General features: G+C 37.3%; 1 protein-coding gene across 1 annotated transcript in view; it reads left to right on the top strand.

Annotated features, from left to right (window-relative positions):
* The window catches only part of Chm (CHM Rab escort protein), a 136,281-nt gene that overhangs the window by 35,752 nt on the left and 81,095 nt on the right, over positions 1 to 19,434 (top strand). Inside the window, exons 3-4 of the mRNA XM_021153427.2 lie at positions 9,321 to 9,393; positions 10,650 to 10,774. Of these exons, the coding sequence (XP_021009086.1) occupies positions 9,321 to 9,393; positions 10,650 to 10,774 (198 nt within the window). The remainder of the gene's footprint in view (positions 1 to 9,320; positions 9,394 to 10,649; positions 10,775 to 19,434) is intronic.

Here is a 19,434-nt window from a genome sequence, read left to right as displayed (position 1 = left end):
ACTATTCCTGGGTGTGGGGCCTGCCCTGAAGTGCAATTGATAGGTGCCATTGGAGAAAACTCAGTTTCCTTTTGCCTTCAAGTATCAGCTGCAGATAGCTTCTTGGTTAGTGGTTAAACCCACTGATTGCAATTAATGCATTTTCTGAGTATAATAGTCTGGGCTGGTATCTGTGATCTTTCATAGCTTATAGAATATCTGTTCAGGTCCTTCTGATTTTTAAGAGTCTCCTTTGAGAAGTCAAGTTTTCCTCTAATGTAGTGGTTCTCAACATTCCTAATGTTCCTCATGTTGTGGAACCTAACCATACCATTATCTTTGTTGCTGCTTTATAATTGTAATTTACTAGTTTTATGAATTGTAAGGTAAATATCCGTATTTTCTGATGTTAGACCACAGTTTGAGAAGTGCTGTTCTAATGGTTCTGCCTTTATGTGTTACTTTGTCTTTTTTCCCTGTGCTTATAATATCTTTTCTTTGTTCTGTACATTTAATGTTTTGATTATTATGTACCATAAGGGTTTTCTTTTTTCTTTTCTTTTTTAACTTTTTATTCCTGTTTTGTGAATTTTACGTCATGTATCTCAATCCCACTCATCTCCCTGTCCCCCCATATCTGCCCTTCACTCTTACAACCTCCCCCCAAAAGGAAAAACCATCTTGTTGCGGAAGCTGTAGTGTGTCACAGTTTGTCACACAGTATACATTTTTGTCCACACATCTTTACTTACAAATGTTCATTGCAAGGAGTTGTCAGTCTGGTTCAAGGCGTCTGGCTTCTGCAACATTATCAATACTGGATCTTCAACAGGACTCCTTGGATAGCCTCTTGTTGCCCCGTGTTATGGAGATCCCTTTGGATGTGCAGGCTCAGCACCTTCATATGCTCCAGCAGTTCAGTGATGGGCTAGATGTTAGGGTGGGCCAACTCAAAGCCCTGGATCTGGATCTGGGTCTGGGTGGTAGCTGAGCTGGCCAGCCCACCAACTGTTCCATACCCACAACACCAGGGCAAGCTCTCCAGCTCTGCCCTTGCTAGCTCATCTAGTGTCATAGCTGGCACTTTCTAACTCTCATCCCCTTAAGGGCCTGCTCACCCACCTCCATGCCACCAGGTTCAACTCTGCTATGCTGCCCAGGCAAGGTACAGGGAGCACTCTTGTGAGCCAGCAAGGGGCAGGGCCAGCTCTTCTGCCTGAAGTGTTATGATGGGTGGCGTAGGGGAGAGCAGCTCTCCTTCACCCCACTCCACCACATGGCATATGAGGGGTTATGTCAGCAATTCCACACTCATCAGGGCCAGCTCTCTGCAACCTTTTTTCCTGCTGTCTTGGCTGGCTGGGCTAGATCAGGGTCCATGGGATTTTTTTTTTTTTCTAGTCCAGTCTATTTGGTGTTCTGTTTTCTTCTTATACCTTGATAGGGATCTCCTTTTTTGAGGTTAGGGAAATTTTCATGTATGACTTAATTGAAAATATTTTCACGGGCAGTGGTGGTGCACACCTTTAATCCCAGCACTTGGGAGACAGAGGCAGATGGATTACTGAGTTCCAGGCCAGCCTGGTCTACAGAGTGAGTTCCAGGACAGCCAGGGCTACACAGAGAAATCCTGCTTCAAAAGACCAAATATATATATATATATATTTTTTCAGTCTCTTTGAGCTGGGTTTCTTCTGCTCTTTTTATTATTAATAGGTTTTGTGTTTTCATAGTGTCCTACATTTCCTGTATATTCTATGCTTAGATTGTAACATTTCTAATATAAAATTTCACATGGTATAATTATTTGTAGATATTCAGGGGGTCATTCTTTGTTCATGTATACATCCTCACAGCCTAAGAGTATCTAGAACATAGCAATTCTTCACTGACTGTTTGATAAATTAATAAAATTTAGCAGTGTTACAGTGTGTGTATATATATATATATATATATATATATATATATATATATATATAGTGCTATTATGTTATTCTGGAACACTGACAATGATGGAACAATAAAAAGGAGCCTTTAAAATAGGTAAATATTTGACCCAAACTATACAACTAAATGAGATCATGTGGAGACTTAAAAGGAAAATTGATCTCACTTGATATCTTAGAAGTTAATGCAATGTTGGCCGTTTGTCATTTCAGAGTTGGCCTTTATACATGGGCAGGTTCATGGGCCCAAGCACATGTGCAGTAGAGGACTCCCTTATATGGCCTCAGTGGGAGAGGATTCCCTTAGTCCTGTGGAAACTTGATGCCCCAGGGAAGAGGGATGCTGGTGAGGGTGTGTTGGTTGGTGGGGGAGCACTGTCGCAGCGGCAGAGAGGGCATGGGGGAGGATGGAGAATGGGGTGAAGAAGTTAGGATGGGGGACCAGGAAGGGAGGCAACTTTTGGAATGTAAATAAAATAATTTAATTTTAAAAAGAAGGAAAACACAAGCAAACCAGCAAACAAACAAAAAACAAAAAACCAGAGTTGGGCTTCAATCTCCATTGTGCCATGTAAAATTATCAGTATTTCTGATAACTTCTCCACCTCTCAAGTTAGGATGCTTACCTCCCGACCTTTCTAAGGCTAGGAGAGATAGGTACTAGTGTGGCCATTTGTGTTCATTCTTTCCTTACCATTGAATCAGCATGTCTTCTCAACGTAGTTATTAGTAGGTGTGGCACCACTGTGAGAATGCACCTCTGCTTTGTCAAGACTTACAGCTTCTCAAGAAATACATGGAAGAAGCTGGTTATAGAACCAACTTAACTCATCATGTAGATTTCCAGTCCTTGGAAACCATGAGGGGAACTTCTGCCTTCATTGTTGGCTTTTAACCTTAGTAGCAGATATGGATTTTAAACATCTTAAATTTAATAGTACTCCATGAAGAAGAAATCAGAGTTATTGCAGAATAATAAAACATAACATCATTCAGATTTTGTGGTTGGAGAGCTCAGTGAGTAGAGGTGGCCATGACAGTCCCCATTGACTTTATTTTACCTTGGATATAAGACACTGTAGATGGCATTGACAGCTCTGCCTTACTCTTTTCATGGAAAATGGTGGATTGCTTACTAGAGGCAGGTTTTGTTAATATAATTTTACTTCATTGAATCACCTCAGATATTGCATCTGCAATTGTCTGTCACATTAATTTTGTGCTCGTTTTTCTGCTCTGGAATTAAATTGTACATGAACAGAGTTAAATAAAATAATGTGTTACTTCTCTAATGAAAGAAAAAGAATACTCTAGGTGTTCAATGATTATTGACTCATCAAAAAGGAAACCAGTATTGATTCAAAAACTACTTCTACTGTGAAGTTTCATTGGAGTAGCATTCCTCTGTGGAAATCAAAGTTAGGTTGTTTGCTTTTGTGCTCCTATCCCTAACCTAGACGGTATCTTTTATTGATAAGCACTCACAAAGGAAAATTAGTTTCTTTAAGGAGTCTCACTGTGGTATGCAAAACACACTTAAGCGCAGACCCCAGCAGTAGATGTCCGAAACAAAGTCCATATTTTTTCTTCTCTGCAAGCATTTTGCTACATATTATGGTTTCCATTTTTTTTTCTCTATGGGCTTTCTCTCTCTGTGAATATGTGTGTCCCCGTGTCTATGTTTTTCTTGTGCTTTTTCTTTGGCTTTTTTCTCTTCTTTTGTTTTTGTTTTTATTTTTCCTATGCAGGTTCATTTGTTTTTATTTTATTTTGCCTTATTATTTTCCTTCCTTATTTAAAAGGTGCCTATTTGTTTTCAAATGAGAAAGAGTAAGAAAGGGTATGGGTTTGGGTGGTAGGGAGATGGGTGGGGTCTAGGAGGACTTGGAGGAGGGGAAAATGCAATCGGAATAAATTATATGAAAAAAATTTTTCAAAAAAATAAATAAAAGAAAAATAAAAAAGGAAGGGGATTAACAGTGAGAACCACTGTTTATAGGCGACTACTGCAATGGGAGTGATCATATTAGTTTCTATCTTAACATTAGTATAAATAAATTAGACAGTATAGAAAAGTGTAAGTCAATTTTCTCTACCAAAATAGAGATATTTGACTCAGATAGCACAAATTTATATATTTTGAAGGTTTTGTGAATAAAATTATACCATAAACAGCCAGGAAAATAGAGAAAACTTTACCACATTAAGAAGAAAACTGTTATTCATATATATATATATATATGTGTGTGTGTGTGTGTGTGTGTGTGATTATTTGTGATTATTTATGCTGGAGAACTTCTGGCTCCTTCAGAACTTCAGAAGAGGTGAGAATTTGGAATAGTTTGGCTAGTACTGTGATGGTGATGGACTAGAATATTAGCAGAGTATAGGCAATCAATATTACAAATAAAAGCAGCGTGGAGGCACTTGGCTCAGTCAGGCATTGCTGGAGCTGAATATGAATTTGTGACTGATACATGTAGAGTGAAGTTGCTATTACCTTGGGAACCATTTTGTTATCCTAATGATTTTGTACTTGGTTCCATAAACATTACTGAGCCATCAGACATCTTTAAACATGAGAAAGACATAATGGAGTCTCTCCAGACAGATCACAGTGGCCTTAGTGTTGAAGTTGCATTGAAAGAAGCTAGAGGTAGGAAAAGCTTTGGTGAGACTAATACATTAAGACAGGTAAGTACATACCTGGAGTATTAGAGTAAGACACTAGAAGGGAAGGTTGGGAAGGACAGAAGAGGTTTGACAAGCTAATTATAGTTGATACTTGAAAAACTATTTTGGAAGTTCAAGTTTATTTTTTCCATCATCGAAAACTATAATAGTGCTGTTTTTTTTGTTGGTTTTCTGTTTGTTTGTTTGTTTGTTTGTTGAAATGAGGAAAGAAAACAGTTGGGGCTGTTGACAAATAATTTTTGCCCTTTGGATCTATCGAATTGAAGTACATGCTGGCTGTTTAAGAATGGGAGATGTGTAATAAGCTGATGGCTGCTCATAGTTTACATTTTCAGATCTGAGTTTGGAGATGAGCAGAGGAGCCCAGATTGGAGTACCGATTTATGAGTCATCAGTAGAGGAGTGTTAAGTGATATGATAAGTGCATAAAATGTTTGTTTCTGCAAACACAACGAAGAAAAGGCCAGGTCATCTTCTAATATTAGAATTAATCTGCAGTTTATCATGGAGGTCCAACCTAATTGTCTAAGAATGTAGGGAATGGTGGAAGGAGGACAACTTCCATGTATGGCATGTATGTTGAACTTTTGCTAAATGAAGTATTGTGTTATTAGGGATCAAGTTCAATATATTTTCTATGTCCTAGAATTATGGCATGTAGTTTGTTAACAGAATGATATTGGCATGCCATGATGTTGTAGGATTCCAACAAATTTAAATGGAACTGAGCCTTTTTTTGCTGAGACTGACACTGTCTAAGGAGGGCAGGTTTGATCCATTATTTAATTTACAGGGTACATTGTACTCATTAATGGCTAGCAAACCAATACTAGCTGGCAAAAATCGTTTGTTTGTTTTTGTTTTTTTTTTTCTGTTTGTGCATTCTGAATTTGAGAGACCAAATCAAATTTTGGGTCCTAGAAATAAATAGTCCCCCCAGCTCTGACATTAGAAATAGACTGTGTTGATATTATTATACTGTTTTTATGAAGCAAAGCAAAACAAAACTAGACTTTATGCCATCTGGAAGTTTGTAAACAGATACCATTGCTTTTCCTTGTAAGACAGTCTAGGGTTTACTTATGTTTGTAATTTTAAAGATGTGAAACCTGTAGTTTATAGTAGATAATATTTATGGGACAGAGATAAGCTTTGGGATAGTTATACCATGGGCTCAAGTTCCAACTTTACTATTTCTTAGCTGACTGAATTAGACAAAGTACTTAAATGAAAGAGTGAATATACAATGCCAAGTGCAATGTATATGGGCTTTCCTTCCCCTTAATATGAATTGAGCTAACGTTTCTCAAAATGTGTTGTTAAATGCCCTTCCTTCAAAATTCTCAAAAAAAATGTGCTCATTGTTCATTTTACATTTTGATATGCTATATAGAGCTGTCTTCTCTCTTGGAAAGCTCCAGCAGATATTGTAATAGTGAATACTGTTGAGAAGCCCTGGCACTAGAAAACCATTTCTTGTTAACGTTTTGAAACCTAGTGTTATCCATTTTTATTTTGTCATTAGGCCTTTTTCCTTTGAGACAACTGTTAGTAGCCAGTCCGTGGTTTCGTTTTGTAGAAGTAGAATTTAGAATTAGAGGAAAGCTGCATTTCAGTATGTAAGTGAATGTTAGTCTTTACCCTAGCTACCATTGTCTTGAGGACTAACTAATGTTTCCTTGTCTAAAAGTTGCTGATTTGTGTGTTGGTATAGACAGGCTTAGTATTTGGGAGAACTGAGTTGGAATATCAGTTCTGTCATTCGGGGCTGTGCTGCCTTGACTGGTCGCAAGTCTCATTGGGCTCACCTATAAAAATGAAGAAGCATTTTGTATTTTCTCATAAAGTGCTGGAGATCCAAGAGACAATACTTCTGAAAACAAACCTGGAAAGATAAAATGCTGTCAAAGGAAAGTGCTATTAGTCTTGCCCTAGGAAAAGGAGTTGTGAGACATTGGGATAGAGAGGGTTATTATTAGAGTTGAGCTAGGCTGGCCCCCTTTCTCACTGAGCAATCTTTAAACCTCTTGCGTACCTGTCTGAATGTATTTTCCACTATGAGTTTCTTAAGTAAAATGATTCCCAGATGAATGTGTCTGAATGCCAGTAGCTCTGTCTTTTGTCAGTGTTTTGGGGCTTGTTTATAGAAGCTGTTTGTAATATAGCATCCTGTGGTTGTCCCTACTACTGAATAGTCAGTAAAGAATTATAATTATGGCAAATGGAAAAGAAAGGGGTTGGTGCTTAATTAATGAAGTCTGACTAATGTATTTAATGGTTATCATCTCTGCCTGTTATATATTTTCTGTTGGATAAAATGAAGCAAAGTAATATAAAACCTATGGAAAGTTGAAGAAATATCTTGAATTATTGTGTCATCAGCATTCTTATTTATTGATTGGTATTAATTGATACAGTTATTGAGATCTTTTTATTTTTATGTAGAAAAACTTAGCTGGTATTTGCGGTAGGCTGTATGAAACTAGAAAATTAAAATGATATTTTGTACAGTTTTAAGATCAACATTTCACATATAGTACTATAACACAGGGGGCTGTCTTGTTATTATACCTTTATGTCTGTTTATTTTTGCTAAAGACTTTTAGGACACTTAATTATATTGGGACATTAGAGGACTTTAGAATCTAGCTTTCTGTTTCCTGTTTCAATATCATGAATATATATGTTCTGATTTCCCAGAGTCTTTTTCCCCGTCAGAAACTGTTCCTAACAGCAGAAATATACTTTGTTTTCCCTCGTCAAGTGCTTCCTCCTTTACATGATGTGCAGAGGCAGTAATGATACAAAATTGGCAGAAACACGCTGTACCATTTTCCCCCTCATCCTCACTTTGTCTTTAAATCATGTCTCTGAGGCTTACAAATCTAAACTAGTTACCTAGTCTTATTTCCCCCTGTAGAATCAGTTTTAAGCATAATGGAAAAACATTTTATAAATTAGATTTAAATGTCACAGTTCTAAAGCCATATCTTTGAAGGTAAAACAAAACATCCTGTGGCCTTAATTTCCATCATGTCTATTGTAGTTTGCTCCAGAGATCATATTGGAATGTCATATTGATTTTTTTTCTATTTCTTTCGGTCTTCTTGATATTGATATCTAATATCTTTAAGAGATGTCATAAATCATATTTAAAACCATAGAGATATCAAAATGAGTTTTGCCAGAATATTCTGGTTTTATAGTGAGTTTTCTAATATTTGTCTTGCCATGTTTTGTCAGAGACCACAGTAATGGAAACCATGCTTCACCTTTTACATACATAATTGGATGAGATCACCAGATGTTGATGTTAGGAACAAATCAACAGGAAAAGTTGAAAATGGGAGCTTCAGGGAAAAATACGAGGGCCAATTATAGCTCTGTCAAAAACCGTTTGAGCAAGTGTAGGCGAGAAAAATAGGCTTTGACCAGGAACTGACCTCAAGTCACTTAATAGTGACACCAGAGTGGCTCTACTGAGAGTTTTCTTAGTCTCTTCATAATTAGATGAAAATACCTCAAAAATTGACACGTTGTAGTCAGTGCTCAAAAACTCAGATTGCTTCTGTTTTTCCTATATTTTACCCTAATAAGCTTCAAGTGTAAGAAAACTGGAAAAACAAAACAAAGCCAGTGTACTGTGAGTACCTGTGAGTCCACTACAGAGGTTCTGCGGTGGCCATTTGGATGTAATTGCTCTACATCACATAATGATCCACATACACATTCTGGGGTCCATGCATCTTTCAGTATTAGTGATTTGTATATTTCACTAATTTCTTTCACTCAGAATTTTAGCATTCACATTATTAGTAAACACTTAATATTTGCTTATGGTTCTTTTCAAAGTTAAATTCTACATAGTGTGAAATGTACAGATTTTAAGTATATCATTTAGATATGTTTTTAAAATGTATATATTTATATAATTTAAACCTTAACACTCCCACTCTGAGGCAAACACTCATGTATTGTTTTAACCATAGATTAATTTAGCTTGTTTTCGAATGCCACATTTATGGAATTATGGAATATATTCCTTGTGTCTTAAGGTTTCATTCAGAATAATAATTTTGAGATTGACCTATCTTGTTGTGCGTGTCAGTATTTTATCTTTTTACGTTGGTAAAAAGTATATGATCTGTGGATATAGCTGAACTTGTTTACATATTTTCCTGTTAATGATATTATCACTTTGGGTCTAATAATTTGATGAAAAGACATTTTTTTGAAATTGTGTTTTTCTCTTATGTGATTGCTTAGGCATACAGGTGCTGATCATAGGGTAATTGTATCATTTTAAAAGAAGCTGACATACGTTTTTGAAAGTTTATCAACCTTCAGATCCCATCCCATCAGTTCCCAGCATTGTGACTCTTAACTATTCTAGTGGATCAGTACTGGAACTCACTATGCTGGTCATTTGAAACTGAGTTTTCCTATGACTTCTGAAGAAAACAACTTTCATTTCTTTGGAAGGCAAGGAATTTTTAAGCTTTTATATCAGAAAAAGTTGCCTTTGAGATCTGAAAATAACCATTTCCTCCCATTTACCATTTCCTCTTATTTCAACAATATGCTTTGGAATACTTGGGACAGCAATATTGGAAAATAATGTGAGGTGAAAGGTCAATGATGGCTTAGTTTATGGAGATCAGTGACTTGATTTTTACATTCTTTTTATTTGCATTGTTACAGAAGAAGCTACTATGGAGGAAACTGGGCCAGTTTCAGCTTTTCAGGACTGTTGTCCTGGCTAAAGGAATACCAGGTAAAGTTGTGATGGGATACTGCAAATCGCTATGTTATATCTTGTGTCATATAATGTCCATTCATTGATGAAATATTTTCTGTTTCTGTCATGTGAGATAGATACCTTATTTTCATTCACCTATTTGACAAAAGCGCATGCAATTACTTCTTAAGCTAGTGTTGTATAAGGAAAGACTTTCTACAAAACCATTCACAGAAATTTCACCAGCCATTCTAAAATCTCAAAATTTCAATTTTTATTAGTTGTTCTTTGCATTATGATGTTTTATGATGTTATATATACTATCACTTATTTGAAGAAGAAAACAGTGTGGAATAGTCTCTGGTTTGTATGCTTCTATCATGTGGCAGAATCTTTTAAGCTAAAGAGAAAAAAAAGTTGACTTTCAGAATTTTTTTTTTCTAAAGTGTCTTCTTAATACTTCAGCTAAGTACCTACTATAAAGAAGAGTTTTAGAGCTATCTGGCTATACAGTGTAGAGATTTATTCATGGTATTTATATAGTTTAACGTTTAATATAAGACTTGTTTTATGTAAATGGGTATATGTGGCTTGAAATGAAACTTTTCCGGAGACTATCTTACATAACTTAGAACCTGCTGTCTCTCAAATAAGTTGAGAAGGTTGGGAAAAGAGATGCTAATATTCCAGGAAACTATTCAGTTAGCTAAGAATTGTTGTTTATAGCATTCAATTAGTCTAATAAGCATGGTGCTTGCTTTCACTGATTATTTAATAGAGTGTATCAGCAGTGGCTCTCCTGAAGACAAAAGTATGGGTGATAAAGTTGCAAAGAGGTTATAGATCAAATATCGTTGCATGAAGTGGGTGTGGCCTACTGGACACCATTCAGAGAGTTAGAGACTATGAAATGCTCAGCCCTAAGTGGGATGTCTTTATGATATCGCATCCTTCCCATCAAAGCTTGGGGATCTATGCAGAAGAGGGAACAGAAAGAATGTTAGAGCCAGAGGTAGTGGATAACTTGAGGAGAACAGCATTTTCCAGACCCAGCAGGGCCTCATAGACACCTGTATACCAAAGCTAGCTTTTGATTCATTTTATGCATTCTTTGTTCCTGCCTCCTTTGAAGCTGGCACACTGTTGGAGTCAGTTCAGTTATTCGGAAGCCATTACATTTTGATGTGATTACAAATAAAAACATGAATTTAAGACAAGATACAATTTCTCTTGGGAATTTTTAGTTCATACCTTTCAATTTAGTTAAAACTCCTTTTCTGTGTTTTGTTTAGGAAAATAGTGATGTTGTGACTGAAAACTCAATGTGGCAAGAACAGATACTTGAAAATGAAGAAGCTATTCTTCTTAGTAGCAAGGACAAAACAATTCAACATGTAGAAGTATTTTGTTATGCCAGGTATGAAAATCATTTACATAGCATTATTTCCCCCTTTTCACACTTCTTCAGGAGACCTGAGTAATAAGGATGCTGCTAATAGTGAAATCGATACATTGGCTTTCGGGCCTTTTTCAGCTCTAACCCTGAGTGTTCTCTGGTTTTGCTATAATAACATTTAACATCAATGTCATGCACTTCATTTTCTCTTTGTAACAATCCTGTGTTATAATCGGGCTGTTTTTGTTAGTTTGTCAGCTCCACACAAGCTGCATACACTAGCAAGATTTTGCTGAAAGGACCCAAATATAGCTGTCTCTTGTGAGACGATGCCGGGGCCTAGCAAACACAGGAGTGGATGTTCACAGTCAGCTATTGGATGTATCACAGGGCTCCCAATGGAGAAGCTAGAGAAAGTACCCAAGGAGCTAAAGGGATCTGCAACCCTATTGTTGGAACAACATGATGTACTAACCAGAACCCCGGAGCTCTTGTCTCTAGCTGCATATGTATCGAAAGATGGCCTAGTCGGCCATCACTGGAAAGAGAGGCCCATTGGACTTGCAAACTTTATATGCCCCAATATAGGGGAATGCCAGGGCCAAAAGAATGGGAATGGGTGGGTAGGGAAGTGGGGGGCGCTATGGGGGACTTTTGGGATAGCATTGGAAATGTAATTGAGGAAAATATGTAATAAAAATATTAAAAATCAAAAAAAAATATTAAAGAATGGAAAAAAAAAAAGGAATCTCCAGAGGGGTTTCCCAACTTCAATTGGGAAAATGCCTCTAGCCTGTAGGCCAGTCTATGCAGGCATTTTGCTATTTAATGATTGATTTAGGAGGGATAAGCTCACAGGGGCCAGTGCCAACCTTGGCCAGGTGGTCCTGAGTGGTATTAGAACATAGGCTGACTGCTGAAGAGGTGCCTTACTTGTTGAGAACACTTGCTACTCTTACGAGGACCCAGGGTTTATTCCCAGCATCAACATGGTGGCTCACAACCATCCCTAACTCCAGTTATAAGATTTCTGATATCTTCTTCTTACCTCCTTGGACACCAGGTGTGCATGATATATACATGCAGGCAAAACACTCACACACGTACAATAAATAATAAGTTCTTAAGAAAAATACAAAGAATGTAGACAAAAAGCAATTTTTATATTCTGTTGTGTGTTCCACTATGGAAGTAAATATAGATGCTTCTCAAATAAACTAGCAATAGATGCTTTATTTTAAAATTAGTTTTGTTTTCTTTATGTTAAATTGTTTGAGTTTGTTGTGTACACTATCCTAATACTGTCAGAAATATAGTTGGCTAAGGTTTTCTTCAATTCTGTGGGCTGCCTCTTCACTTGATTGACAGTTTTCTTTGCTATACACAGGCTTTTTAGCTTTCTATGTTCCCATTATCCATTGCAAGGGGCCGGTCTCTTACTCTTTTTGGAAATGAGGTAGAGCAATGGGACAGCACTGTTGATTTTTATTTTTAACTCATCTTTGAATATTTTGCACTAGATCTTTTTATGTTGCTTAGGCTAGCCCTGAGCTCCTGTCGGCCCCCCTGCCTCATCCTTCCAGAGAGCTGAGATTACAGGTGTGTACCCTTCCTGGGTTGATGCAGTGCTAGGGATCACACTCCGCCAGGTGAGCTACATCTCAGCCCACTTTTTTGAAGTTAGGATGAATTTCACTGATGGCTTCTTTTGTATATCATTTTCTGTAGTTATTTGGCATTCATATGTGTTTTGGCTGAACTCTTGATGCCTTTTACATATTTTTAAAGTGAACTGATTTTTTTCTTGTTGGTTACAGAATTCTTTTTTTTTTTTAATATTTTATTCATATGTAAGTACACTGTAGCTGTCTTCAGACACCCCAGAAGAGGTGTGATGGTTTGTATATCCTTGGACCAGGGAGTGGCACCATCTGAAGATGTGGCCTTTTTGGAATAGGTGTGACCTGGTTGGAATGGGTGTGTCACTGTGGGTGTGGGTATAAGATCCTCACCACAGACACCATGACCAAGGCAAGTCTTATATAAAAAAAACAACAACAACAACATTTAGTTGGGGCTGGCTTACAGGTTCAGAGGTTTAGTTTATGATCATCAAAGAGGGAGCATGGCGGTATCCAGGCAGGCATGGCGCAGGAGGAGCTGAGAGTTCTATGTCTTCATCCAAAGGCTGCTAGTGGAAGACTGACTTCCAGGCAACTAGGGTAAGGATCTTATACCCACACACACAGTGACACATCCATTCCAACCAGGTCACACCTATTCCAACAAGGCCACACCTTCAGATGGTGCCACTCCCTGGTCCAAGGATATACAAACCATCACAAGAGGGCATCAGATCTCATTACAGATGGTTGTGAGCCATCATGTGGTTGCTGGGATTTGAACTCAGGACCTCTGGAAGAGGAATCAGTGCTCTTAAACTCTGAGCCATCTCTCCAGCCCCAGAATTCTTTTTGTAGATATTTGTTCTTTGGTAAGTATAGTTTAAGAATACTTTCCTCTATCTGTAACTTTTCTTTTCTTCCTCCTTAAACAGGATATTTTGCCCAGCAGGTTTGACAGATATGAATAAGGTGCCATTTATTCATTTTCCCTTCTTGGATTATGTTTTTGCATTGAATAGGAGATATCTTCATTTGGGTGTACTTCCAGGAGACTTCCTGTAGTTACAAATTACGCATATTTTTCCATGACCCATTTTGAGTGTTTTCTGTGTGAGATATGAGGATTAGGTTGATAGTCTCACTCCTCAGAACATCATTCATGTCAACGTAGGATTCTAGGAAAGTTTAGAGATTGCTTTGTCAGAGTTTTGTTCTGTATCCTGCCTCTTGGAACCTTGTAATGCTTTTGCTATTCAAAGGTTGTCTCTCCATTACATGATCTTTTGCAGCTAAACAACTAACTGATGAAAGGGAAGGAAGAAAACGTCCATGCAGTTGTTGGCTGTTATTTTTGTAGCACTCGCTGTAGCCTTCCTTTCTTTATAATACTCCATTCACGTGCATGAGTTGTTACAAGAGGATGAACTGAAGTTTAGTGAGCGGTGGAGATCATAGTGTGGGTGATTGAACTCATAGCCCTCTAAGTCCAGGTTCTCTGCTGTGCTCACTGAACCTCTTTTCAGTTGGGGTTTTGGTTTTGTGAGACAGGATCTTGCTATGCCACCCAGCACTGTGGCTTGAACTCATGAGAACGGGTGAAATTCCAGTATCTTTGGTTTGTTGTGATTGTAGTTTATATGTGCAGGAATATTTCTTAGTTTATACCGGGGAAGTAAAGTTGCCATTATTTGTAGCTTTAAATCTTGTATAGACTCAGGTCACACAAATGCAGATAATTCTTAGATAAAAAAGTATTGCATGTTAATTTCATACTCACGTTTTTTTCTTTATTAAGAAAATAAACTTATTTTCTCTCTCTCTCTCTCTCTCTCTCTCTTTCTGCGCGCGCGTGCGCGCGCGTGTGTGTGTGTGTGTGTGTGTGTGTGTGTGTGTGTGTGTGTAATTGCCTGCACATGTGTGGAAATCAGAGAAAAACTTGTTGTGAGTCAGTTCTTTCTTTTTTACCATATAGTGCCAGGGATCAAACTCAGGTTGTCAGTATTGGCTAGCTGCAAGTGGCCTTTGCTCACTGAATCTAGTAAGAAGGACTTTTATTATTGTAAACATATGTCAACAGCATGTTATTTTTCTATTTTTGAATATTAATGACTATCATTTCCCCCTTTTTGATATACAGTTAAACTAGAATGAAAATGTTTCTTAAATTTAAATGAACAAACTTTTTAGTAGGTTGATAATGATATCAAAGCCGAATACTCTATTGTGATAGGAATCTGAAACTCCACTTCTTCATTTTGAACTCTAAAAACAAACAATAAACCTCTTGAACAATATTATCAGTGGCATTAGTCCACTAGGAAGAAAGAAATAAAAAATACATCTGATACATTCCTTCAGTGTCCAGCAAGTTGTTTATCATGGTGTAGAGTAGGTTTGTTTTAGATGTGAAAGCACGACAGTTAAAAGTTGTTGAAACAAGTCGGTAGATAGGAGTGAATCGGGCAGGTCGACAGAGGATTTGTAGCTTGTTTAGCTTCTGCATGTTAGAGTATTTTAGTTTTCCATCCAGGGTCGCTGGATGGTTCCTGGTTGGCACTAGTCCAGTCAAGTTCTCACATGTGCCAAAAACCTCTGTACAGAAAAGAAAATGGGAGATCATTATTGTAACCATTATTATTATAGACAGTTTTTACCAAGAGTCTTCAAAGGAGTTTGCCTTAACTAGGTAAAACTCAAGTACGTACGTGCACACTTTTAAATTCATCACACCAAATGTGAAATACAGTTACAACAAAAATTTTTGGTCAGTTGTGATTCATTCCTAGGACTGGGAACCTTTCTGTCTGATAAATTGTCATGAACTCAGTTTATCTCATAAGAAGGAAGAAGGACCTAATGGTTGAGTAGGGAGCTGGCATTACCAGCTGCTAACCATATGAAGTTTTGTTCTGGGATAGATGTAAGGAAAGGCTGATACTTCAGCTGTATTCTATAATGTGTAAAAAACATTTCAACTGGACACAACTGGAGACATTTCTACAATATATTATACAGAAAATTCAAGGTTAATATAATTTTCTGGAACAGTTTGTGTAGTCTGATCTATAATTCTTTTGAGTAGTCATGGAATATTTATGTATTTTAGGTTTAAACAGCTGGAAAGTATAATATACTATGCAAATCAAAATGGATGGCCTTAGAACAAAATTATATCTAAAAGTAAAAACACACTTTCTGTAATATGCTATATTAGGGAAGAAAATGTGCAAAAGGTGAAAAATAGTGAACACCTGTGCTGAATAACTTAACCAGCTGTTGGCAGTTGTTTTGTTTTTTTAACTTATGTAAAGGATTACAGGGTATTCATGTGGCATATTCATTTGGAAATGTTCCCTGTTTATTACCATTAATTGATGAGTGATATTAGGTAACAATAGAATTAACATCTCTAAGCTCTTTAAGTTACAGATACATTTTGACAATTATTAAAGCAAGTGCATTTATACAAAGCAGTCAGCATTTTTTAGTTAGGATAAATTTTTTAAAAGTACAGTCCATCTATAATGGTCCTCAAAATCCAAATAAGCATTATAAGTGATATTAGACTTAGTTTGTGTAATCTACTTTGATAGTAAACATTTTATAAAAACTATTGATGCTGATTTTTTCTCCTTTATGTGTTAAAATCATTTTAGTATTTTATAATTAAAAGCTTCTTTTGTGGGCTTACAATCCACTAATGTCTTTTATTTAGCAGATACATTTTCATGGTTTTCAAATACATTTGAGGTACTAAAATTGAACTGTTATTCTAAAGTTTTATTTGGCAGTGGACTATCTTTTTACAAAATGCTGCTTATATATGAACCACAATATAAGGTTTTAATTTCATGGGAATATTGTCCTTTTGGTTAAAAGAATTTTCTTTACAGAGAAATTATGTGGGTATTTAGGAGTTTCTAGTTCTTGATTACTTTTAAATATCAGCTTTACACTTGGTGGAACTCCAAAAATACTTTGGTTTTTAGCAAAAATTGGGAATAGTAGTATGTTTTTATGCTTCTATAGAGCTAGGAATTTCACCAGCTAGCTAGAACTACGCTTCTATGTTTCCTATAGAACTAGGAACTTCACCAAATTGTGATGTCGAAAACATTGTATTTAGTACTTTGTCAAAGTAGGATGAATTCCAAAAGAGAAGTTCTTTCTTTACATATCCCCCACCATATTAGATTTACTTAACCATTGATTATACCTTTAATGAAATGTTTTGACTTTCAGCTTTCAGATTGTCCAGAACTGGATACTGGATTTCATTTACTACATAATATCTCTTTTACTTAATGTACGAGATAGCTACTGAGTAAATCAGTTGCTATGCTCAATTTTCATGCTGTTCTCATCATAGTCTGTAATAAAAGAAGTTGCCATATCCCATCTTATCTGTGCAGTGTAATTAATTATCCTGTCACTTCTTAGCTTAATCTTTAGGCATGGAACTTTTGATGAAAGTTGTCATCTTAGTTTTATTGATTTTCAAAATGAAAGCAAATTCAGACATGTGAACATTCTTTCTTTGCTCTGTGCGTTTAGTGTTTTGATTACTATGTGACGAGAGATATTTTCTTTTCTGGTCCCATCTATTTGGTGTTCTATAGGCTTCCTATACCTTTATGGCCATCTCTTTCTTAAGGTTGGGGACGTTTTCTTCCATAATTTTATTGAAGACATTTTCAGGTCCTTTGACCTGGAAATCTGTGTTCTCCTCTATTCCGATTATTCTTAGATTTGCTCTTTTCATTGTGTCCTGAATTTCCTGGATGCTTTGTTTAGGTGTTTTTTATGTTTTGAATTTTCTTTTGATAGTTGTGTCAATCTCTTCTACCGTCTCTTCTACACCTGAGATTCTCTCTTCTATCTCTTGTATTCTGTTTGTGATACTTAACATCTGTATTTCCTGTCCTCTTTCCTAGGTTTTCCATTTCTAGTTTTGCCTCCATTTGTGTTTTCTTTATTTTTTCTACTTCCACTTTTAGGTCTTGGATCACTTTATTCGATTCCTTCACCTGTTTGCCTGTGATTTCCTGTATTTCTTTCAGTGAGTTATTTATATCTTCTGTAAAGGACTCTATTATCTTCATGAGATAGGATTTTAGGACAGATTAATGATTTTCAGGTGTGTTGGTGTATTCGGGGCTTGCTGTGGTGGGAGAACTGGGTTCTGATGATGATGCGCATGTATATTGGCTTCTGTTGTTTATGCCTTTATGGATATCCCTGGTGTTTGTTGATCTGGGTGACTGTCTGGAGTCTGCCTCTTTTGTCCCTGGGTTGCTTCAGGTCTCCAGGTAGGCCTGTGCCTCTGGCTGTTTGAGACCACCTGTGGGCCATCCAACTGTAGGCTCTTCAGAGGATCAGAGAAGCTACTGATCTGTTGCCCCAGCTGTAGTAGATCTCCTGGGAGGCCTTCAGACTGTTGGGTCTTTAGTGGAGCTGTCAAGCTGTTGTTCAACTGCTCTGAGTGCAGCTGATCCTCAGCTGCTCTGAGTGTAGCGGCTCCTCAACTGCTCTGCGTGCAGCAGGATCTCTAGGATGGGTCAGGATATGGTGTCTTCACTGGAGCAGACCAGCCAAGAGTCTGCCCCAGCAGAAAGTACTGGGCAGAGGAAAGGGCAGAAGGTATGGAGGAGGAGTGGTATTCAGGAGGATGGGTATTTTGGTGGGTAATGGGTCCTGAGTCCACCGGGCTCCCAGCAGCAGCTCTGGGACTCTGGAGGTATGGTGGTGGTGGTGGTTCTTACCAACCGCTCTGAGTGCAGCTGGTCCTCTAGGATGGGTCCAGATATGGTGTCTTCACTGGAGCAGACCTGTCAAGTGTCTGCTCCAGCAGAAAGGACTGGGCGGAAGCTTGAGCTTTCTTAAATACTTTCACATAAGTTAGTTCATCTTATAACTATTAGGAAAGGCACTGTGAATAGACTTACACCTATTTCATAGGTGATCAATTTATGTGATATTAAGTGTCTTGCCTAGGATCTTTCAAGTGATGAGATATGAGGTAATAGAACTTAAGTCCTTTCTCCACTATTGTTACCTACTTAGGAAAAGTCTTGCTGTATCATTAATGATATCAGTTGCTATTTAAATTAAATTTCATTGAAGTTATCATTACATTTTGACAATATATGCCCAGGAGAGGCATTTCGGGATCCTCCAGTAGTACTGTGTCCAGTTTTCTGAGGAACCGCCAGACTGATTTCCAGAGTGGTTGTACAAGCTTGCAATCCCACCAGCAATGGAGTGTTCCTCTTTCTCCACATCCTTGCCAGCATCTGCTGTCACCTGGATTTTTGATCTTAGCCATTCTGACTGGTGTGAGGTGGAATCTCAGGGTTGTTTTCATTTGCATTTCCCTGATGATTAAGGATGTTGAACATTTTTTCAAGCACTTCTCAGCCCTTCTGTATTCCTCAGTTGAGAATTCTTTGTTTAGCTCTGTACCCCATTTTTAATGGGATTATTTGAATTTCTGAAGTTCAGCTTCTTGAGCTCTTTGTATATATTGGATATTAGTCCCCCATTGGGTTTAGGATTGGTAAAAATTCTTTCCCAATCTGTTGGTGGCCTTTTTGTCTTATTGACAGTGTCTTTTGCCCTACAGAAAGAAGCTCTACAATTTTATGAGGTCCCATTTGTCGATTCTTGATCTTACAGTACAGGCCATTGTTGTTCTGTTTGGGAGGCAGAGGCAGGCAGATCTCTGAGTTCAAGGCCAGGCTGGTCTACAGAGTGAGTTCCACGACAGTCAGGGCTATTCAGAGAAACCCTGTCTTGAAAAACAAAACAAAACAAAACAAAACAAAAAACAAAACAACATAAAAAGAATATGGGGATGTGGGGACTTCATTGATTGATTGGATGGTAGAGATGCCATGTGAGAAAGCATTTTAAATGAGATGAAAGTATTAGTAAAGAAGATAGATATTTGTTTTGGAAGGAAGACTATTATAAATAGGGCTGCTATGAACATAGTGGAGCATGTGTCCTTCTTACCGGTTGGGACATCTTCTGGATATATGCCCAGGAGAGGTATTG

This window comes from Mus caroli, chromosome X, assembly GCF_900094665.2.
Source record: "Mus caroli chromosome X, CAROLI_EIJ_v1.1, whole genome shotgun sequence".
NCBI classification, from domain to species: Eukaryota; Metazoa; Chordata; class Mammalia; order Rodentia; family Muridae; genus Mus; species Mus caroli.
The sequence above is the reverse complement of the archived record's forward strand: the minus strand, read 5'-3'. Positions and strand labels throughout refer to the sequence as shown.